Raw genomic sequence first — 24,377 nt, 5'->3', positions numbered from 1 at the left:
TGTGTATGATTTTATCACATTAGTTTTTTTTAATTATCTTTATTATTTACTATTTATTTTATTTTATTTTTTTTAAATTTTTAATATGGTGCGAACGGTTGGTGGGCTGGGCCAACCAGGGCCTAGTCACGAAACAGGAATCGCCGGACTCGTCGTCGGCGGTAGGCGGTCGGCCGTCGGAAAAGGGTTTCTTATTTTTAGCACATTGAGCGGTCCAGGTTTCCTTGTCCTTTAGAAAAGAAAAAAAAGGGTTTTTCTCTGCGCCTCAAAGCCCTCCAGCGTTGTAGCTCCATAAGCTTGTTTTTTCTTTTCGTCTTTTCTCTCCTTTTTTTTTTTTTTTTTTGGGCGAACCCGGCGGAGTCCAAAAAGCCTTGCCCGTCTCCAGCCACCCGACGTTCCGATCTTTGGTGGCCGATTCCAGGTCCATAATCTCACCCCCTCTCTCTCTGTTCCCTTCTGTGATCTCTAATTTGATCCAAGCCAGCTATTGCATTCATATTTTTGTACGATTTTCGATGGTTTGATTCTGTTATAGATTTCCTTATGTTTTGTTTAGTTGCATTATTTTCTGATAAAGTTGCGATTGTTTCGATCGGATGAAACTTTTTCTTGATCAGATTGCCAGTGAGAGAGAGCATGAAGTAGTGAACTTTTAACTATTTAATTGATAGTAGGATAAGAGCATGTTCTCTATATTTTTTGGGCTCTGGTTGTGCCGTTGAGTTCTCAACCATCAATGAAGTAATCCTTTTTGGATCGTCGATGGGTTGAATCTGAATATTTTAGTAAAAAGTCGTCGCTTATGTTTAATAGATAGTATTGGCTGCTCGTATTTTGTTTATGGATGGTATTGGTAAAATTTGATGTCCTTTAACGTCATGATGTTCTTGAGATCACAATTGTTGTTTGACAGATATTAACACAGGATCTCTGTTCATACCTGTCTTTTTTATGTGGTCTCAGATATTATATTGTTGATTGATACGTGACCTGATTACTTCTGATTTCTTAAAAATAAAGTTTTGGTGGGAGTTTATGGCTGTCTTTGAAATTCTGCTGAACTGAAAAAGCTGTACGATTGCGTTTTGGACATTCTGTTGGGATGGGAAGAATAGATGCAATCAGAGCTCGACTTTCAATTCTGTCAATTTCGACAGCAACTTTTTTTCTTGTAAGAGGAAATCACGAAGTGTATATTTTGGCACAAGTCTCTTTTCTAATGTTGGGGCAAGTCAACCGACCTCCGACTCAAGTTAACCAACCCCGACTCCGACTCTACATCGGCCGACCGAATGTATTGAACAAACTCACGATCGGTTGACCGACCAACAGTTGGCTATTATCAATCAACAATAGACGACTTGAACAACCTCCGACTTGAGACTGTCGGTATATCAGAATTGCTTACCGATGGTCGCTCGGACTTTCTACCAACATATTAGTATTGCTGACATATAGTCCGCCTGTTTGCTCAACATATCCTAACCGTTATGAACGATTATCGACTACCTATCATAGCAATTAGTGAAAATAAATAACCCACTAACTCCACAATTATGACTCGATAATTTAGCGTCATAAAAAGTGGGACCATGTGCTTGACGGTTACATTAAAATCATCTATAAAAAAGGGTAAGTGGGCAACACTGGTAAGGTAATCTTGAGCCAAGACTTTGCTACTCATTTTTCTACTGTTCCCCAACTCCTCTCTGACTTAAGCATCGAAAGGTCCCCATCGGACACAACTCCGGTCTGTAAGGACATTGTTTTACAGGTGCTCTTCACCGACGACAGGCAATAGGAAGTTGGCCGCAACACCTAGAAAACGATGATTGCTCCAACATAAGATAGTATTATAGATTTGCAAAGGTTGAGATGATGAGCTAAGCAAACCAAAAAGTGGTCATCTTAATGCCTGTTTGGTTTTTAATCATTTTCATTTAAAATTTTGTTCTTTTATCCACGTTCTGCACTAAAATTGTTCATCAGCTCTGCCTTTTGTGAAATATAATTTTATTCATTTTTTTTTAATTTTGAACTTGCTTTTTAAAAATTTTCTATACCTTTTGCTTAACTTCTCCATAGACTTTTCAATATCACTGTAATTGTTATTTTGTAATTTCTGACTACTTTTTCTATATTTGCTTTGTTATCATGATGATGAAATGTCTGCTATCCTTCTTTGTATGCCTTAGGAATCTTCAGATGGGAGTTTGTAGTGGTAACTGGTGAACATTTAAATTGTTCTAATATGTATTAGTTTTCTACTAATAGTTTATATATGCAAATTGTGAAAGGTCTTCATGAGTATTCTTCTAGTTTGACAAAAAATAGAGATCCTTGGTAGTCTGTTTCATACAAGATCTTAAATCTTGTGAGATTGGGGTGTCTGAGTTTCTTCATGGAATAGGACGCCCTACTATCCCACCCTATGCAGTCCCAATTGAGAGTCACTTAGGTACCCTCCATCTCTATCCCCTTCTTCTTTCCTTTCCTTTTTAGTTTTCTGTTATTGTTTTTCTTCTTTCTTTCCTTCATTTTTTCATTCCTTTCTTTCCATTTTATTCCTTTTTCTTTTTCTTGTCCCTTCCTTTCCTTCTTTCTTTGTTTCCTTTCCTTTATTTTTTCTCTTTCCTTTTTTTCTTCTTTCCTTCCTTTCATTCTTTTTTCTTCTTCCTTTTCTTCTTTCCTTTCAATTTTTCTTCATATTTCCGAACTTTCTTTCTTCTTCTTCCCCGCATGGATGGGTCCCAATCTTGTTTTCTTACAGGAATGGAACAAGACAATCGAGATGCCCCTATCCTGCTGAGACTTAAAATCTTGGTTTCCTATGATATTCAATTCTTTTATTTTTGAGATGTATAACAAATCTCAACTTGTGCTTTTAGCTGCAATGTTTAAAAACTAATTTGATTTTATCTTGCAATTTTTGAAAACTAATTTGATTTTTTCTTGCAATTTTTGGAAGTATATTACATTGAAATAAGTTTTGTTAGATTCAGCATACTAAAAATTAACTAGAGTATGATCTGCAATAATGCTGTGCCATCTCGTGAGCTTTATTCATGTTGGCAAAGCCGCTTTCTAGAATATAGTTAGCTCCATAAGGAGTTGATCAGATTTTGATTATTTGAATTTGGCTTGTTCTCTTTGGTCTTGATCTATATTATTTATTAACAATCCTGTTATTTGTCTAAAACTCCTTTGGCACTATGGCATTTGGACAGGTACATCTTTTATTTGGATGAAAGATGGGCAATGGTCCAGCTCCATTTTCTGATATTGGGAAGAAGGCAAGAGGCAAGTCTCTATTTTCACTTATATTATTCTAAACAGAAGCTAGAAAATAACAACCAGAATTCCATTTGTGAAACTGAAATTTTAACGCTGAAATTATGTGGCTTTACTACACAGTTTCAATGATATTATGATATATTACACTCTTAAATTTTAACAATACTTGAATGAAATGTACTTTAAATACTTAATATGGAGTACATTTTATCAGAAGAATTAGTGCTGTTTTAGATATGTTCTTTATCGACAGGTTTGAAGCTATTTTTCAGCTTCCACAATCTAATTTTCATTAACACATGGGTATTCGTTGTTGAGACATTTCAATTTTATTTTACTCATGTATTTGAGTCTATTAGATACTATGCTATTATGGGATATTCTTTGCTCACAGCTGCTTCTACATGCAAAGCTGAACTGCATGAGAGTTCTTTTTAGTCTTGATATGGCCAGAACCCTGTAGCATCTTTCTATTAAATCTTTGTGGTGAGTTTATAGTTGAGCATATGTGGAGTAATAATCTGGTTGGCTTCTTGTAAAGATAAACATGTGTCTTTTACATATCTAAACCCGCTAGTATCACACTACTGCATTTATGTTGTTAATTTTTTGGACCCGGATTTAGCTAGGTTATTTCTGTCACGAAATCGACTCACTTATGTGATGCCATTTGCTTAATCAAATTGATTTTACACTAGGCATTACCTTTTCCAGAATCAGTGGATGCTAGTTGCAAAAACATGCAAGTTTCAAGCTTATTCCATTTCACAATCTTTCAAAAGAACTATCCTAGGCACTTAAAGATGCTCATCTGTGACTTGAGTTGAGAGAGACAAGGGAGTTTAACTGAGTAATTGTTGCTGAACATAATTCTCTGTTTTATAATTCATTCTGCATAAACAACTTGTAGTAAGGATCCAATGACCCTGTTGTTCTTTTGCAACTCAAAAATTAGTTGCTGTGTTTTGGAACAAAGATCAAAGTTATTATAAGGCTCGGTGTACAAAGGTGCCAAGGTCTCTTGGGGCATAGGTGTAAGGAGTGAAGCTACTCATGCACCCGTAAAGTTGCAAAAATATTTTAAACATATTTGACAATGAAATATCAGTCAAACACAATACATATAGCACACATGTAGACACGACACACTCACAGTGCATACATTATGCAACCAAACAAGACAGTCACACTCACAACCCGCAAACATACAGAGCACATACAGGAAAGCATGCAGTCACATGCACGAGAAAATGAAGATGATGGCAACAACTTATTGGTAAAGCCCTAGCTGTCAAAACCCCAGCTGCAGAAATCTTGAAACAAATCCTCTGCCTTTTTCTTTATTTTGGCTTTTCTACCTTTTAACACAACTAGGAGAGTGGCTTGATTATGGCTGGATATGCATGGTTCATGGTGGTGAGTTTAGTGGCTGATGTCACCATCATCCTTTACATGAAGGATCCTTTTAAATTTATGAAAATCAGTTTGGTCTTTGGTTTAGGTTACTTTCAAATACAGAGTTTTCTTAGTTTCAATCCTCTATACAAGGTTGAACCTTAGGTGCACTATTTTAAATCTCAGATGAATTGCACTCTAATGATTGAGAAATTCAAGAGAAGATTGAATATGTTTTCACTAAATTTCTATGCTTATGGGTACAACCATCCTTTTTGAATATCATGTTCTAGGCACTTTCTACTTCATGTCCATTCTTTTAAATTCTAACAGTTATGAAAAATGCATCAGAAGGACAAAAGGATTTTGTGTGGCCAAAACTGCATGGATGCTAATAGAGCCTCCATGGCTTATGGGATAAGTTTGTTGAATGAAGGCCAATGGATGTGGCACGGGGTTACTTATTTAGACATAAGGCACTCCTAAATGGCTTTGTTACTATGTATTGTTAACAGTAGTCTCTGCGAAGATATCATGTATATGAGTATTGCGGCAGGGGATTAGGTTCCTTTCTATTTGAGTGAGATATGGTAATGGACACGCTTGAGTTTTATGGTTAAATGTGGATCCACGGTTATGAAACCTATTTTGACCTGAAGAATTCTGGCTGGTTTGAATGTTTGGAGCTGTTCCTACACTTAACCATCTGTTTTGGATGATTTCTGGTCATAACATATTCATATATGGATCAGGGTGACATGATTGCTAGTTCCCTCTGGACCAATTTTAAGTTCAATTTTTGAATTATATACTTACATTTTTCAGTTTATGTCTGGATACAACCCTAAACTTGAAGTGTTTGATGAGACAGTTTTGAGATGGCCTTGTTTGAACGTTTTTCATCTAATACTTTTATGATTGGTGGCACTAGGTGCTAGATGTTAGGTAATATGAACGCGGTATGCGGTATGTGCTAAACACGGTTCATGCATTTATCTATCTTGCTAGCAATGACGACATTGAATGCAAATCATTTAGAACTGGTGGAACTCAGGGAATTTTCCTCTTAGTATATGTTGTTTCCTTCAAAAGAAATACACCAAACACCTATCACCCAATATTACTAAGGTCAAATTATACACTCCATTTCCATAAGAAGATCGGGTGTTTGGACGAATAATGTCTGCTGGATATTATGTCGATGTCATTTTATACATTGCTTTGTTGGAGAGAACCATGCAAACCTTTGAGTAAATTTAGATTCATGGGGGCAAACGTAATTATTATTGTGAAATTATCCTTCAACTGGCCCATGGTTCTCATTAGTACAGGGATTTGGGTAATCCTGGTACTTCTGATGTTGTTGTTATTCTTATTTATCCTCAGGGTTTGGTCTTCCCTTTTGGGTGGACTGGTTTATTTTACATAATGACATTTCAGGTGGTGTGCTCCCATTTTATGCAGAACTCGTCTCCTGGCAGTTATTTATTTTCATATTGTTGGCTTTGAACTAGTAACAGAATGAACTGAATCTCTCACATAGTTGTTGATTCATTCAAGTATCTAGAGTTTTCCTTATTCTAAGTGTTTATTATTATTATTAAAAACATATGATTGCAGATAATTCAAACAATGCTACTAAAATACAGATTTGATATAACTTTTGCTGTTTAATCTTTTTTTCCTTCTTGTCTCTTGTATTGCTTTACAAACTTCTTGCTTTTCATAGTGGCCTTCTGTTTGATGTGGATACATGTATCAATCTGATAATCAGATTTGTTTTTCTCGTCAAGTCAGCTAATAATTTTTTTATACTTTCTCCTTGAAGATCTTTTGACGAAAGATTACAACTTCGATCACAAGTTCACTTTGACAACACCGAGTGATGCTGGACTGGTAAAAAAAAGATTTTCTGCATTTGAGTGAATTTCTTTTTACATTATTAGTAATCCCATGTCTAGTGAGATCCTACAGAAAAAATAAAAAAAATAAAATTGCTCCTGGAGAATGAGGTTTTTAGGCTATTATTTGTTATTTTAATGTTCCCTCCAGATGTTTTAGCATAATTTATGTGATTGTGCTATATTGCTAATTTTTAGTCTAAGCATTTATTTTAATTTGTCGCTTATTACAAATTATTTATGAGAATGCTATGGAGTTGCTTATTTGACTAGCTTACACCATAATCACAAAGTCAAAGTTCTGCACTTGATTGACTAGGGCCGTAATTTAGCATAAAATTAAGGAAATTGGTGAGGAGCAAAATGACTAAGAGAAAGGAATAAAGAAATAACAATTTAAACATAAACATTTTGATAAGTGGACATTTTGCATATGATGGAAGAAGCAAATTGAGTTATAGATTGTTTTCCTGGTAAGCAGACTATTCTTGATGTTTTCTCCTTTCATATTGTTAGATTTTGCTAGAGTTTATAATTTATTCTTAACAAGGATGCAACAGGTGCTGACTAATAATTTTTATGTCCAACAAGCAATTGATCAAGTTTGGATCTGTCTTACATTGGCAAGAAGTTACATCTGGATGTTTTCAGCTTTAGGATTGGTGCTGAATCCTTAACCAAACATGACTATTGGGAAAGACTGACCTTGTGTGAAGCCTAGGTATTAAACATAAAATTAATAAATATTGATAGCAATGCCCTATGTTTTGCTTCCTTTGATAGGTTCATATGCTAACATACTTAAAAAACTACATTTCCTTAGGGGGAAAAAAGAGTATGAAAAATGTATAGAACAATTTTTTGGAGAAAACTTTGCAAATAATATGCAACATTTTTCGACTGTTTCTTAAATTATTTATATAATTTATTCTTATATAAAACATATTTTTCATGAAGCTAAGATAATGATAGGAAAACCATGAAGAATGGACTTGGCACTTGATAGTGAACTAAGAATTTATTTTGTAATTAGAAGGTACTTGGACTAACTAGTTTTAGATGGGATGAACGCTACAATTTCATCAATTTTGTTGCATTTCTTACGTTCATTTTTTGATGATTTTCTAAACATTTATAAATTTCAAAATAGAGTTAATGGAACCATAATTGTTTTAAGCCATAATTTTCATGTATTATCTTTAGGTTTAGTTGCTTGTTAAAATTATTTGGTTTTTTATCGTCTACTTTTGTTACTTTGTCAAGTTGTGAATGGCAACATTGTTATTTTGGATGTACTTTTTGAAGAATTATAATGCAAGGCTCTACTGAAGAAGCTCTGCACAGGGCTTCTGCCCCCCCCCCCCCCACCACCCACACACACACACAAAATCATCTGTTTTCTCCTTTCTGTGTTCTCTGTTGTCTCCGCACCCAATTCTGAAAACAGGTTCTACCTCCTCTGCTTGTCCTCCACCTTCATTCTTCTTATTTGTTATTCTCCTCATTTTCCCTTTTTCTTCTCTGCCTTACTCCTTTCCTCTGCATCTTTTTGTATATCAGATCTGACAGCAGATCTGCATATTTCTTAGCCTGCCAAGTTTTTTCTTAGAATTGGCCTTTTGCACAGTGATACTCATTATGCAAGTTTTGAACCTGCATGCTATGGCAAATTTTATCTGTTCTTTTTAGAGTTTTCTTTTGCACAAAAAGGTTATTTCACTTGTGCATGTTGTTGTTTTGCATTCTTCTAAAGATGCTGATTATATGGACAGGGGCTCACAGCTATGGGTGTGAAGAAAGATCAGCTATTTATTGGTGATATAAGTACTCAATATAGAAGTGGGAAAACAACTGTTGATGTTAAAGTTGACACCGATTACAATGTAAGTTGAGGATCTTGGATACAATGTTAAAGTTAGATCATCTTCAATTTTGGAAACTCTTATGTAACTTTAATGCTGGACGAGTCTACTATCATAATTAGATAGACATGGTATACCTTCCAGTGGGGCTGCATGCATGGTTTTATATTCTATGCATATGCATCTGATCAAGTTAACATTGAAGGAACAGACATATTTCTTCAATTACATATGCTTGTAGATGTGAGAAGATGAGCCTGAGTATTCTTACATATTGCAGGTCTCAACTACAATTACTGTTAATGAGTTAGTTGCTGGTGTCAGGACTTCATTCAGCTTCAGAATCCCTGATCAAAAGTCTGGCAAGGTGAGTAACCGGTCAATTTATGAGGGTGAACAAAGTACTTGTATAGTTGTATTTTATATGTGTGCTTTCATTCTTTAGAGCAGCTGATTAGGTTGTGAGCTGAACCTATTCTAATTTAGTTCTATTGCAAATCAAAATCTAGACTAGTGTTTTGGATCTTCATCTGACTTCCCAACCAAGTTGGGTTTTGGCAAACAAGTGGCTTCAGTTAAAGAGACAAGTAAGAGCTCCTATCATCACTTGGAAAAGGTGACTAATCTTTTGTACAAAAACTGTGTAAAATGAGGAAAATTAGGGAAAGAATATTCGAACTTCATTTCCTTATGGAACCCCATTTAAAAGGACATCTTAAACTTGATTCGATCTTACTGATTTTATGAGTTATTAAACATCTATTTAAAAGGTTCTAACCCTTTTGTTACATGAAAGTACAAAACTGAATTATCTTACCTACCCCTGGACTCCTGATTTAACTTAAAATTCTATTGGCTGTTGTCCAATTTCAGAGTCTTCGTGATGCTTTTTTTTCTTCTAATTTATACTTAGATAATGTAGTCTTGTGGATCTGTAATGATTTCAAGAATATCTGGATAAACATCTCAGAAACTTACTTTAAATAGAAATATACACTGGTTTATTTCCAGATTTTGTATATACTGACTGGAGGTCTTGGGATTAACAATCATCCAAGTCCTATCCATATTCTCATTTTCCCCCCAAGTTGACTCAGTACTTTTTACTGTAATTTAACTTCTTAAAGTGATGTCTTTGCTGAGTTCAGCTAAAATTTTGCTTGGTTACCTAGAATTTTCTTGCTTGTCTGTCCTTACAAATTCCTATTCCCAATTTGGACCCACTTCTCAACTCTTCTACTATCACTATCATCAAGCATGATAACTGCCTGCTTCTGTTTTATTAATGTAACTTTTGGTGAATAAGGTGTACTCGCTTGGACATGTGTTGACCATGATTTATTTTTTGTGATAAAAGAATCACTATCTACTGAGCTATCTAATGTAGTATAAATATGTAATGTTAAATTTATACTGGCTCGTGTCTGGGATCTCATTTACAGTCAGTAGGGTCGAAGTGTTTTCTCTATCATTAATTCCTTTTATGTGTGCTGGGATTATGTTGTTCAGTTGATAAAAGCAGAAACCTGCTTTGTGTTTCTATTTTGTACAAGGATAGCACATGCTAGTTGTCATTATCAATTTACCATATTATTGATTTTTGGGCTTTCAATTGAGAAGTATTTGCAGCATAATGATGAGAAGGGTGAGAAAATCATATTTACATTCATAAGATCCTCTCATTTCCTATAATATAAGGAGGCTCGTGTCTTTTGTTATAAATATGAGTTTGATTTTGGAAAAGGAGTCTGATCATTTTGGATGTGTCTTGTTCCAGCTTGATCTACAATACCTTTATGACCGTGCAGCGATTAATTCTAGCATTGTTTTAACACCTATACCTTTGCTGGAATTGGCAGCGGCAATTGGCAGCAAAGAACTTACTCTTGGTACTGAGGTTGGGTTTGATAGTGCTTCTGCATCTTTCACCGAATACAATTCTGGGATTGGCTTTAACAAGCATGATTTCTCTGCTGCCCTGATATTGTAAGTGCTTTGTTATCTATGTATTGGTTGTTCTTAATTATTGTAAACTTCAACCCTCTCATTATCTGCTTAATACTGAAAGCATAATGGTATAAGTTTGCATAGCTTTAATAATGTTCTTATCAATTAGTTGTAACATTTTCTGCTTTTCATACTCAGTGCATGCTTCACTTTAAAATGTTGTTTATTTGTTGGTTGGTTGTAAATTCCATGATAGATGGAAGCTCTACTGTTACTCCTTGAATTGATTTTGATGATTACAAAGCATTTGAGGGGATTACTAATGATTTTGGCTTGGAAAAAAACTTATTGCATTTCAGAGCAAAATCGTAATTTTGTCAAGATCTAATTCAGAAGCCTCAAGAGCAAGAACTGAAGATGTACAATCCATTGGAGGAAATTTCAACATTTTTGGAAGTGTATTTTGTAAGAAAACTAGATTTTTACTAGATTTTTATTTTTGAGTCGATCCCATGAGTCGACTCATGGCTTAAAGGGTTGAACGGCACGCTGAAATTTTGGCTGGCACTCTCTATGAGTCGACCCCATGGGTCGATCCCTTGGCATGAGTCGACCCTATGAGTCGACCTCTGCTGCTTTGCAGACCAAAATTACAGAACAAGCATTTTCTGTTCTATTCCACAAAGGTCGACCCTATGAGTTGACCTCTGTGACGGAAAAGTTCCGCAACGGCTAGTTTTTAACCCGTTTCAATTGCATTTAATGTTCATTTAATGTGCTCTAACGGCTCTATTTCAGTCCAGATTATTCTCCACCATTATTTGAAGTTATATAAAGGGACTTAAAGGAGGGAATCAAAAACAAGAGAAGGGTGTTGAAGAGGATTTCAAGCATTCATTTCAGCCCTAAGCAAAGAGCCCTTTTGAAGTTAAAGAAGCTTTCATTTCAAGTTCACCAACCCCTCAAGAGCTTATTCAAGTCTTCAACCATCTTGAGGAAAATCAGAAAGAGCTTCCTTCTAATTGTGTAAAGTGTATTTAAAGCTTTATTCGCTCATTAAAGGAGCTTCATCTGTATTTCTGTGCAATTAACTGTAATACTCTTTTTGAGTTGTTGTTTTTGTTTTGGAAGGATTCCAAAACGTGGAAAGGTTGATCCGAACCTTGAATCGGATTGTATTCGGTTGGTTTGTACCCGAAAAACAAGTGTTCTAGCTTGGAATAGCTAGAGTCGGAGGTTCCGACATTGTATTGGGTTGGCTTGTACCCGGAAAATAAGTGGTCTAGCTTGGGATAGCTAGAGTCGGAGGTTCCGACGAGTGTATTTAGGTTGAATACAATTTAGTGGATTGGAATTCTCAAGTAGGAGCTTGGGGAGTGGATGTAGGTGCAAAGTTGGCACCGAACCACTATAAATCCTCTTGTTTATATTGTGCTTAATTGCTCTCCTTTTAAACTTCTTTATTCTCTTGCATTCTTGCATCCAACCATTACCCTTGCATCAATTACACTCTCCTTATCTTGCTATTATTAAATATTCTTCATAAGTTGTAAGTTAAGTTTAAATTTTTAGAAACCCAATTCACCCCCCTCTTGGGTTGCATAGCTGGGCAACAAGTGGTATCAGAGCTCGGTGCTCTAGCCCTACTTTGATTTAACCATCAAAGAGCTAAAGATCTATGGCAACTCAAGTTGGTGCTTCACTAGCTGAGGGGCAGTCCACTAACCGACCTCCACTTTTCAATGGATCAAACTATACCTATTGAAAAGTTCGGATGAAAATCTTTATTCAAGTACTTGATTATGATATGTGGAGTATCATAGTAAATGGATCACACACACCCACTAAAATAATTGATGGTGTGGAATCAACCAAACCCGAAAGAGAATGGAATGAGGTTGATAAGAAAATGGCTCAACTAAATGCAAAAGCCATGAATGTTGTGTATTGTGCTCTAGATGCTAATGAATTCAATCGTATTTCAACATGCATGTCTGCTAAGAAAATCTGGGATAGATTAGAAGTAACTCATGAAGGAACTAACCAAGTGAAAGAATCAAAAATCAACATGCTTGTGCATAAATATGAACTTTTTAAAATGGAGCTTGATGAGTCAATAACTGAAATGTTTACTCGTTTTACTGATATTATTAATGGTTTAGAAAGTCTTGGTAAGTCTTATTCTAACAGTGACCTCGTAAGAAAGATTCTTAGGTCTTTACCAAAGACTTGGGAGGTCAAAGTGACCGCAATCCAAGAAGCCAAAGATTTAAACATCCTACCTTTGGAAAAGCTTCTAGGATCACTGATGACTCATGAGCTGAGCATGAAACAACATCAAGAAGAGTCAAATGAACAAGCCAACTTGTACCTTATGACACATAAAAATAGGTAAATATTGAAACTCCTATTGACTTTACCTTTGAAGAACTTCATGAAGCTTTTTATGATCTAATTGATGAACTAAAGAAGCTAGGGGTAAAGAACAAAGAATTAAAGTCAAGAAATCAATCTTTACTAAAAAAAATTGAGAGCATTTCAAATGAAAAATCTATCCTGTCTCAAGAAAATTTGAATTTAAAGAATGAGATTGCCAAGTTGAAACTAATGGTTAAAAAATTCACTTTAAGCTCAAATAAACTTCACATGATACTTGACAATCAAAAAGTCATTTATGATAAAGTCGGTCTTAGATATAACCCTTTAAAGAAATAAAAATTTCTGAAAAATATCTTTGTAAACTCATCATATAATAAGTTTTCAAATATAACTTGCTTTAAATGTGGTAGAATAGGACACAAATCCTATTCATGTTTTTCTAACAAATATGAAAATTTCAATGTAAAGAAAATATGGGTTCCAAAAGGAACCATTATGACTAACCAAAAAGGACCCAAGAAAACTTGGGTACCAAAAGTCAAAACTTGGGTACCAAAAGTCAAAACTTGATTCTTGTGTATAGATGTGTCTTGCATCCCAAGGAGCAAACCGGAGATGGTATCTTGATAGCGGATGCTCAAGACACGTGACTGGTGATGAATCCCAATTCATTACACTTGTTGCTAAAAATAGAGGGATGGTCACCTTTGGAGACAATGACAAAGGAAAGATCATTGGTATAGGTAATATTGGTATCACTCCTTCCAAGTATATTGAAAATATTTTATTAGTAGATGATTTAAAACATAATTTATTAAGCATCAGTCAATTTTGTGATAAAGGATACAAAGTCATTTTTGAATCTTCATAATTAAATCAAATCTTTTAGATCTAAAAATTAGCATATATGATATGTTTAATTTAAGTTTAGTTCTAAAATTAGAATGATTAAAAAATTTACATCAAACTGATATAAGATTATCCTGATATTGGGTTTACCCCCTATATTGTAAAGGTTGTCCTAGTTTGATGTGAATCAATTTTTGAAAAGATATTTTTTAAAATATTTTAATCATTATTTTAAATTTAATTATATATATATATATATGATATATGTAAATTTAGTTTTAGATCTGAAATTTAATGTATATATGATGTATTTTTATTTAGATCTGAAACTATATATATTTGATATATGAAACTAGTTTGCATTATAACTAGTCCTGCTAATGAAGGCATTAAATTTGTTGGGCATAGACATGACAATGTTTATATGGTAGATTTGAATGATCTATCCAAAATAAACATGCAATGTCTAGTATCCTTAAATACCAAGATTAATGAGACTAGTTGGATTTGGCATCGTAGACTTGCACATATTAGCATGCATTCACTTTCAAAACTTATTAAAAAGGAATTGGTTATCGGCTTACTCAAATTGAATTTTGAAAAGAATAGAAATTGTGATGCATGCCAAATGGGTAAACAAACACGAGTCTTATTCAAATCTAAAAATATTATTTCAATTTTTAGGCCATTAGAACTATTACATTTGAATTTATTTGGATCCACTAGAACTACTAGTCTAGGTGGAAAATGATATGATTTTGTAAATATTGATGATTTTTCTTATTTTACATGGATCTTCTTTTTGGCACATAAGGATGAAACTTTTCATGTTTTTGATTGTCGACGTTTTGTTTTGAACAATGGTAAAGAAAGACTAAGAAAATTTGATGCTAAATCCGATGAAGTGATTTTTCTTGGTTACTTCTCTTCTAGTAAAGTCTTTAGAGTTTTCAACAAAAGAATCTTAGTAGTAGAGGAGTCAATACATGTTGTCTTTGATGAAACTAACGATCTTCCTTCAAGGAAGAATGAAGGTTTTGATGATGCAGATCCTTTTATAGAAGGAATAAAGGAGATCACTCTAAAAGATTCAACAATTCAAAATAGTGAAGAACATGAAGACAAACAGGATGAGAAAGATGAAGAACAATAAGAACAACCTCAAGGTACAAATAATCTATCCTAGGAATGGAGGTATGATCACAATCACCCCAAGGAACTAATCATTGATGATCCCACACATGGTGTAAAAACTCGTTCTTCACTTAAAGATGCATTTAATCATTTTACTTTTGTCTCTCATCTTGAACCTAAAACTATAGACGAAGCTGAAAAAGATTATAATTGGATTAATGCAATGCAAGAAGAACTTAATCAATTTGAAAGAAATAATGTATGGACCTTAGTATCAAGACCTAAAAACTATTCAATAATTGACACAAAATGGGTATATAAGAATAAATTGGATGAATATGGAAATGTAATAAAGCAAAATTGATTGCAAAAGGTTATAATCAAGAAGAAAGAATTGATTTTGATGAGACTTGTGCACCTATTGCTAGATTAGAGGCAATTAGACTTCTACTTGCTTATGCTTGCTTTATGAAATTTAAATTATTCCAAATGGATGTCAAAAGTACCTTTTTGAATGGATATATCGCTGAAGAAGTTTATGTAGAACAATCCTCAGGTTTTGAAAATCATGTTTTTCCTAATCACGTTTTTAAATTAAATAAAGCTCTATATGGTTTGAAACAAGCACCCAGGGCTTGGTATGAAAGGCTAAGCAAATTTCTACTTAATAATGGTTTTTCAAGAGAAATTGTAGACACAACTCTTTTCATTAAAAGAAATCAAGATGATATATTAGTTATACAAATATATGTTGATGACATTATTTTTGGGTCTACTAATGAAACTCTTTGTCAAGATTTTGTAAAGCTCATACAGGGGGAGTTCGAGATGAGCATGATGGAAGAACTCACATTCTTCCTCGGACTCCAAATCAAACAAACGAAGGAAGGAATCTCCATCACCCAAACCAAGTACACAAGAGAATTACTCAAAAAATTTGGAATAGAGAACTTCAAAGTGATTGGCACACCCATGAGCCCAACATGCAAGCTTGACAAGGACAAAGAAGGTAAAAATGTAGACTTAAAATTTTTTAGAGGCATGATTGATTCTTTACTATATTTAACTGCTAGTAGACCTGATATCATGTTTAGTGTTTGTCTGTGTACTCGCTTTCAATCAAATCCAAAAGAATCACACTTGAATGCAGTTAAAAGAATCCTTAGATACTTAAATGGTACACAAACTTTAGGATTATGGTATTCTAAGGACTCACTAATTGATTTAATAGGATATTCAAATCCTGATTTTGCTGGATGTAAATTAGATAGAAAAAGTACTAGTGGAACTTGTCAATTTCTTGGAGTTAACCTAATCTCTTGATTTAGCAAGAAACAAAATTCGGTAGCTCTGTCTACAGCCGAGGCTGAATACATTGCAGTCGGAAGTTGTTGTGCTCAAATTTTGTGGATTAAGCAACAACTCGAAGACTTTGGTATCAAACTTAATGAAACTCCCATAAGATGTGATAACACTAGTACTATAAATCTCACTAAAAATCCAATTCAATATTCCAGATCAAAACATATTGAAATCATGCATCATTTCATAAGAGAACATGTCCAAAATAAAGACATAATTCTTGACTATGTTTGTACTGAAAAATAATTAGCTGACATCTTTACCATGGCCTTAAGTGAAGATAGATTTTGTGAAATTAGGAGAGAACTAGGAATCTTTGATCCATCTGCTTAGGTGTCTCTCTGATTCCAAGGTATCTATGCCAAAAATTCTTTTAGCTTAATTCCATCTTTTTTTTTGAGCTCAAAAGTCCAAAATAAACATTCTCATGATCAATTTTTGGGTAAACATCCTTCTCCTAATATTTCAAACTTTTTCAAAATTGTTTCATCATTTTTCTGAATTTCTCTGTGCCATGAGTCGACCCCCAAGGTCGATCCTAGGGTAAACTTGTAATATTGACTAAATCCTTCGGGCACTTTCTTTTTGTTGAAAACCTCCCTTAAGCCGACCCAACTCCTCATCTTCTTCCTTCCACCAAGCCAAAAGACTCCCTCTCTTCTTCCTCAAACCCAAATTTTTCCCCAAAACTCTTCTCCCATCATCTCTCACCCTCAAAATCGCCCTCTTGGAACCAAGCTCCTCCCGTTTCTCCTTCTCCATTTGGAGCGAGTCGAGCTTACCCTAGACTCTACCCGTCTTTTTCAAATCGGCACTTCTCTTCTCCAAAATTCTTATCCTTCCCTTAAAAACCTTTTATCTCTCCACACATTTTGCTCTCCTAAGTTTCTTGCTAGCTCTGGTTGTGCAAATGGCTCCGAAAATGAAGCTTCCACAGAGGAGAAAATCAGTTCGCGGGTTGGAAGAAAATGTGCACCGGAAGAGACAAGCAACCAAGACCACGTCAACTTCAATCTCTGCTCCTGCATCTGCTCCTGCTACAACTCGGTCTCCAATCAGCCCCAGTAAGGTACCCCTTTCCGATAGGAAGGTAGAATCCAGCAAAAACATTGATTTCAGATTTTTTGAAAAGGAGGGGTTCTCTATCGGATCAAAAATTAAGGACCAAGGTTGGGAATTCTACTGCTCCCTAAAAGAAAATACTTATGTGGATCTTGTTAGAAAATTTTATCTGAATTTGGGATACAGCAATGAAACAGTAAAATCCACAGTAAAGGGTATAAAAATTAGCCTTGATCCTATGTTTTTGGAAAAAATTCTTCATTTACCTTGTGAGGGATACACAAATATGGAACTCCCAGTTAAAGAGGAGGAAATAAATGTTATTCTAGGGAGAACCTTCGCTGGAAGCCTAAACAAATTAGAGGCTAAGATTCTTTCCATTGAGATGAGGCTGCTGCACAAAATGGTAACTAAGTTATTCTTCCCTAGAAGTGATAGACATGATCTCCTCTCTGGTCGGGATATCTGCATTATGTATCATATTATTACTCAAACCCCCCTGAACCTCCCGGCATTGATGATTGAGGCTATGAGAGAGACCTTGAATAGGTCCAAGGCACATTTGCCTTTCAGTATGGCTCTCACTTTAGTATTTAGGAGGTTTGGAGTTAGCTTTGAGGGGGAGGCAGTAGTTAGGCTATCTCACTCCGATACTATCAACCGCCATACTCTGCACCGCATGAAATTTTTCAAGACTGATGGTGGTTGGACAAAAGGTGTGGAAGAGAGAGCTGAGGACAGAGCAGAGGAGGAAGGACCATCATCACCTCTCCGTGATCACAGGGCTGCATCTTCAGATATTCAGTTTATTTCTGACCATGAGGTTGGGCCGTCAGAGTCTGTGAGGAGGCACACTTCAGTTCAGCAGTCGGACAGCAGAGCACATCCTTCAGAGATCAGATTGGCTGATGATCAGATAGAGATGATATCTCAGCGTGTAGCTTCCATACTATCTTGTCAGATGGATACTTCAGCTTTTGCTCAGAAATTGACATCTCACGATGTATCTGATCAGACACTGATCCCCCACATCTCCACTGTGTTCCAGATGATTTCTGATCAGTCAGTATGCATCGAGCAGCTTGAGGGTTGTGTAGTGAGGCTGACTGGCAGAGTATTTGACTTGCAGAGGCAAGTATTAGCTTTAGCCCATCCACAGTCACATGAGGACATCATTGAGGTCTCAGACCTATCTGTGGAGGCAGCCAGACTACGAGGAGTCTTAGAGAGTGATTTTGACTTTCTGAGGAGAGAGATCAGGGGCTCTAGTGAGCATGCTTTCACTCAGTTCACTGCACTGCTACAATCTGTTTTGAGAGCTCTGAACTTTCTGGACACCATCAGACTCTCTCTTGTAGCTCAGTCTTTTGCTTCTCAGGCTTCAGGATCTTCTACCCCTCCACTCGTGCTGGCATCTCTATCCGTGGCAGAGGCAGACGCGATCGAGGTCGAGCTCGTGGACATGATCCTTCATCTCCTCACCCCATCTCTGATTCATCAGACTCCGATCCGTCCAGCCATGATATCTACTAGATCCAGTGTAGTCTGTCTTTTCTTTAGTTTTTGTCTAGGATCTATCTTGTAGTTGTTGACTGATTGACTCTTGGATAGTTTCTATCCATGTCTTTTGAACTCTAAGTCAACACTTATGTATTGAAATATCTTTGTATTCACTCATCTTTTGGATATATATATACTTTAACTTTCAATGAATATCTCTGATCAAATGGAGTTACTTTTAAAGTCTGAAATACTTGAATAGCAATATCTTTTCAATGACCAAATTGATATATCTTTTACGATTGCTATATTGAGGGGGAGTAAAATAATAAGCAATAAAGAAGAAAGCTAAAAATATAAAATTGATCCCATCAAAAAGAAGGAATAGAGAAAATTTATTCAAAAAAGAGAGAGTAGAGAATCTCAATTGATGCTATCAAAAAGGAGGAGTAGAGAATCAAGATTGAGATTGAGCAAAGCAATAAGAGCAATAAAGATTGCACATTAAGCACCAATGCAATAAAGATTGCACATTAAGCACCAATTCAAAAATCGAGAAGAGGATTTTGATTAAGCAATAAGAGCATTAAAGAATGAACAACACATGTGTCATATGCCAAAGAATCAAAATCAGTTTTTTTTCTTTCCAGGCAAATGCACTTATAAGCAAATTTCAGATTTACAGCAAATTTTAAATTTATTCCTTAAACTACTTATGATGCATCTCGTTCCAATACTTGGCAATAATATCTAAGTGATGCATCTTCATAAATTTGAAATTAATGTTCAATGCTTTCTATATGCTTTTGCTCAAATATTTTGTCATCATCAAAAAGGGAGAGATTATTGCTCTTTGAATTGATTTTGATGATTACAAAGTATTTGAGGGGATTACTAATGATTTTGGCTTGGAAAAAGACTTATTGCATTTCAGGGGTAAAATCGTAATTTTGTCAAGACCTAATTCAGAAGCCTCAAGAGCAAGAACTGAAGACGTACAATTCATTGGAGGAAATTTCAATATTTTTGGAAGTGTATTTTGTAAGAAAACTAGATTTTTATTTTTGAGTCGACCCCATGAGTCGACTCATGGCTTAAAGGGCTGAACGGCACGCTGAAATTTTGACTGGCACTCTCTGTGAGTCAATTCCATGGGTCGATCCCTTGGCATGAGTCGACCCTATGAGTCGACCTCTGCTACTTTGCAGGTCAAAATTACAGAACAATCATTTTCTGTTCTATTCCACAGAGGTCGACCCTATGAGTCGACCCATGAGCATGAGTCGACTCTATGAGTCGACCCCTGTGATGGAAAAGTTCCGCAATGGCTAGTTTTTAACCCGTTTCAATTGTATTTAATGCTCATTTAATGTGCTCTAACGGCTCTATTTCAGCCCAGATTACTCTCCACCATTATTTGAAGTTATATAAAGGGACTTAAATGAGGGAATCAAAAACAAGAGAAGGATTTTGAAGAGGATTTCAAGCATTCATTTCAGTCCAAAGCAAAGAGCCCTTTTGAAGTTAAAGAAGCTTTCATTTCAAGTTCACCAACCCCTCAAGAGCTTATTCAAGTCTTCAACCACCTTGAGAAAAATCAGAAAGAGCTTCCTTCTAATTGTGTAAAGTGTATTTCAAGTTTTATTTGCTCATTAAAGGAGCTTCATCTGTATTTCTGCGCAATTAACTATAATACTCTTTTTGAGTTGTTGTTTTTGTTTTGGAAGGGTTCCAAAATATGGAAAGGTTGATCCGAACCTTGAATCGGATTGTATTGGGTTGGCTTGTACCCGAAAAATAAGTGTTCTAGCTTGGAATAGCTAGAGTCGGAGGTTCCGACGTTGTATTGGGTTGGTTTGTACCCGGAAAACAAGTGGTCTAGCTTGGGATAGCTAGAGTCGGAGGTTTCGACGAGTGTATTCAGGTTGAATACAATTTAGTGAATTGGAATTCCCAAGTAGGAGCTTGGGGAGTGGATGTAGGTGCAAGGTTGGCACCGAACCACTATAAATCCTCTTGTTTGTGTTGTGCTTAATTGCTCTCATTTTAAACTTCTTTATTCTCTTACATTCTTGCATCCAACCATTACCCTTGCATCAATTACACTCTCCTTATCTTGCTATTGTTAAATATTCTTCATAAGTTGTAAGTTAAGTTTAAATTTTTAGAAACCCAATTCACCCCTCCTCTTGGGTTGCATAGCTGGGCAACATCTACTTTTTTTGAGAAGTATTATCATGATCTATGGCAGCAGTCTATCCTATATGTATGACTATTCTCACATATATTGATGCCATATGTAATTTGGTTCAATTTACTTCAGTTCATGATGAAAACAGGTGTCAATCTGGTCAATCACTTTTAGCACTATAAGTGCATGTACAAGCACATTACTTCTACAGGTGTTAGCAAAATACACCTATAGGTGGTAATGTGTTGGCTTCATCTTGTCTCAAGTCAGATGTTCTTCACCATAATAGTTTATCTAGACTCAACATTTCTAACAGATAGGTCGAGTATTCAAACACTAGCCCAACTTATCTATTAAATTACCCAACCAAACATGCTTAACCCATTCAATTAGTAGGTCTCAGTTGTTATGGAAAATTGAAATTAACCCAAGATTCATCCCAAGTAGCTTAAGCCTAAGAAGACAGTGAGAAAAGTGGGAGCTACATGCTCTTAGCTGTGTCATTATCATCTTGCACTTCACTACGTGGGAACTGGCCTTGTTGGTCAGCCCTCCTCTCCCAGGGCTAGAAATGAGCTTGATCTGGGCTAGGTTACTACTTGCCCATGCTTGGCCCTAAACATGTTGGACTTCTAGCAGGGCCTAAGTGGGAAAATTTTACAGATTCTGGTCCAAGCCGGACCTAAGCTTTATTTTGTGTCCAGCCCGAAGCTCGAAGGGAGTTGCTCCTTGGTTCTTAAGTTACCGCTCTAGAAAGTGGCTCTCGATGATGGCTGCAGATATAGAGGCAATAGTGGAGGGCATGGGGAGGACGGAGGGTTATCAGGATGCGAAGGCCTCCTCCTCCAAATCAGATGTGTGGAGGTGATGGGGAGGAAGGATGGGTCATCGAGAGGGAATCATCATTGATAATGGTGAATGGGATGCCATTATGTTAAGATTTGGGGAGGAGATGGGGAGGAAGGAGGGTTGTTGGATGGTACGCAATATTGTTGTGGTGGAGGGGCCGAGGAGCTTGATGTTGTCAATATAGGATTCAATGGGCTGGAGTTGGGAGAGAAGAGGGGCGCGATGGGAGACGAGGGGTCAGAGGAGTATCAGAGAAAAGTGCTAGAGATTTTGTGAATAGGTGATGGGGATTCGGGTTTCTAACATTTGTCACCTATCATCTTAAGATGAGTGGCTCAGAACAAAAAGTAATTTTTTATATATAAATGTATTGTATAAACTATATATAAAACATAAGTTAGATGTTTTTTAGATTTCTGGCTTTGAGATAGGCCAAGACTTTATTGGAGCTCGAGATTTAATTAGGCTTTTAAGATTTTAAGCCCAAGTGCAATTTGAACATCTGGTGTTAGGTCCAAAGCCCATACCAAAGCTGGCTTGGCCCAAATATACCTGGCTTGATGGGTTTTGGGGCAGCTCAGCTCATTTGCAGATCACTGCTTGTGATGGGAAGTTCTCCTAAAAAAGGGAAAGGAGGGCGAAGAAAAGGAGGATGATGCTATTTTTCTTGAGCATAGTTAGCATAATCATTCTATAAATTTACTCATATGATGGCAACTGTAGATGATAATTGTCTGCATATTGTTCTGCATATTTGGAAGAGCATGGAATAAAACAATTAGGTACTTTCCAATGAGGGATAAGAACAAATCATTTATCATGTTTTTGGAATCATCCACTTTGCAACCACTTGATGTGCAGGTTCTCAGCTTTGAAACACAGATTTTGTCTTATAATTTAGATGACCGTACAACGGCACCAGAGTAGGCATAATTTATTTTGGCCCTTGTTGAAGTTTGCTTCATTCAGGTTTTCAGCTTTGGTTGTTTGTTTTCCTCTTCTATTTAACAAACATTATGTTTCTCTTGTAATTTACATATGCTTGCATTTCTTTTAGGGCTGACAAAGGAGGGACCTTAAAAGCTTCTTATGTTCAGGGGGTGAATCCAGTCACTGGAGCTGCAGTGGCTGCTGACATGATCCACAGGTTCAACACATACGGGAATAGTTTTACTATTGGAAGCTGTCATGCTCTTAATCCCTTAATAACAATAAAGACACGGTTTAACAACAGCGGCAAGGCTGCAGTCCTCTGTCAGCATGAATGGAGGCCACAATCATTCCTTACTCTTTCAGCTGAGTATAATCCCAAGGCACTAAATGCACCATCAAGGGTGGGTCTTGCACTTGCTCTCAAACCTTGACCGGATAAGCTCTCCTAATCTAGGCGAGCATGTTTCATGTTTTGATGTCATTATATTATATTTTTTATTGAAAAAAACAAAGCTTGCTTTCGGGTGAAGGGGATATATTTTTGGAATATGTTTAGAAACATGTGGCCAAGGGTCCATACTCAGTTTCTACAGAAATTCAGTATAATGATACAAGTTCATATAAAATTGTTTTCTAATTTTCCTTTTTGTGAGGCTTTTTGTGTGTGAACCATGTGTTGCATCAGTAAGTGGCAATTTGTCTGCTTTTGTTATTCAGGTATCTTTGTTTCAATGACAGCTTCATCAAAGATCAAATTGTGATTATATTCCCAGTGATTTTAATTCACACAGAAATGGGTCACAGCAGTCTCTTTGGTCATGGGCATCACAGTTCATCACATTTTTGCTTGCAATGGTTTCATGGATAATGGTCCAAATAGCACCTAGTAAAGAAACTCTGACATATCCTTTGTTCCTTATTTGATATTTATGAATACTAATAGAGAAATACTTCTGTGATATTAAGGGAGGATTGGCATCATCAATTTGGGTTAGCTGTGGGCTGAGGCTATTCTTAGAGGTGATTTTCGGTAATGTTCTTCTGGCCTAACTCATGATGTAGATGCCCCCTAATTTTCACTACTTTTATTTGAGTTATTTGTTTGTTATGCTATGGTTGGTAAGAGGACATCCATTTTTGTGTAAACTCTAGGAAGGAGGAAGAGGAGAAGGAGAGAACCATGACCGGTACATCATTATAAAGGGGACATTTGGATGCAAGAATGGGACTGTTTGACTGTGCCTTAGGTCATGCCTAGTTAACATGAAGGATTGCATGGTTTTTCCAGGTGATGGTAAGAGGAAGAGGAGGAGCCTGTGATGATGATTTCAAGGTATCAATGGAAGGAGAGGAAGGCCTTCTCTCAGAGATTTGAGAAATGGCGTTCGGCAGCCTCAATTTGGAACACTTGAGCTCTGTAGAAACCTAGTCTTGGTTATTTGATAAGGTATTAAGCCAGTTGGATGAAAAATGCAATTAGGCTAGCACAAGGAGCATCCATTGTGCCCTATCTAATACCTGTGAGATGGCATATCTTTTAAAGGAATGGGATACGAACATATATTACCATCAACAATCTGAAAACTTAAACCTGAGTCTTCGTTACATAGTCATACCTGGTAAATTTTAGAGTATCAAAGTAGTAACGAGGAGTTTTGCAGTGGAGATCTAATGATGTAATTAAATTTAGTAATTGCATCCTCCGTTTAAAACAATCAA

At 36.0% G+C, this 24,377-nt stretch overlaps 1 protein-coding gene across 13 annotated transcripts; it reads left to right on the top strand.

Moving 5' to 3' along the window:
• Positions 1 to 215: 215 nt before the first annotated feature.
• On the top strand, positions 216 to 24,248 carry LOC105061113 (mitochondrial outer membrane protein porin 6). Of its 13 annotated transcripts, none has more exons than XM_073245678.1 (11): positions 227 to 421; positions 3,228 to 3,300; positions 5,621 to 5,732; positions 6,518 to 6,585; positions 8,363 to 8,473; positions 8,733 to 8,819; positions 10,230 to 10,438; positions 22,783 to 23,059; positions 23,625 to 23,678; positions 23,811 to 23,845; positions 23,947 to 24,248. In XM_073245678.1, the coding sequence occupies exons 3-11, from the start codon at positions 5,651 to 5,653 to the stop codon at positions 23,948 to 23,950; spliced, it is 927 nt and encodes a 308-aa protein (XP_073101779.1). In that variant the 5' UTR covers positions 227 to 421; positions 3,228 to 3,300; positions 5,621 to 5,650; the 3' UTR covers positions 23,951 to 24,248. The 13 variants fall into 13 exon arrangements, 10 of the variants coding, with proteins under 10 accessions (XP_073101782.1, XP_073101781.1, XP_073101774.1 ...); XM_073245676.1 differs by having other exon boundaries at positions 23,625 to 23,688; XR_012135366.1 differs by lacking the exon at positions 23,811 to 23,845 and adding an exon at positions 23,376 to 23,544 and having other exon boundaries at positions 228 to 421; positions 23,625 to 23,688.
• The last annotated feature ends 129 nt before the right edge of the window (positions 24,249 to 24,377 follow it).

The sequence above is a fragment of the Elaeis guineensis genome, chromosome 11 (assembly GCF_000442705.2).
Source record: "Elaeis guineensis isolate ETL-2024a chromosome 11, EG11, whole genome shotgun sequence".
NCBI lineage: Eukaryota > Viridiplantae > Streptophyta > Magnoliopsida > Arecales > Arecaceae > Elaeis > Elaeis guineensis.
This window is presented reverse-complemented; position numbering and strand designations above follow the sequence as displayed.

Excerpts from the sequence above, each read along its gene's own strand:
- LOC105061113 (XM_073245673.1), top strand. The coding sequence starts at position 5,651 with ATGCGGTATGTGCTAAACACGGTTCATGCATTTATCTATCTTGCTAGC. Across the intron at positions 6,586-8,362 it reads CACCGAGTGATGCTGGACTG|GGGCTCACAGCTATGGGTGT; the intron begins GTAAAAAAAAGA and ends TTATATGGACAG. Across the intron at positions 23,060-23,624 it reads CACTAAATGCACCATCAAGG|GGAGGATTGGCATCATCAAT; the intron begins GTGGGTCTTGCA and ends TGTGATATTAAG.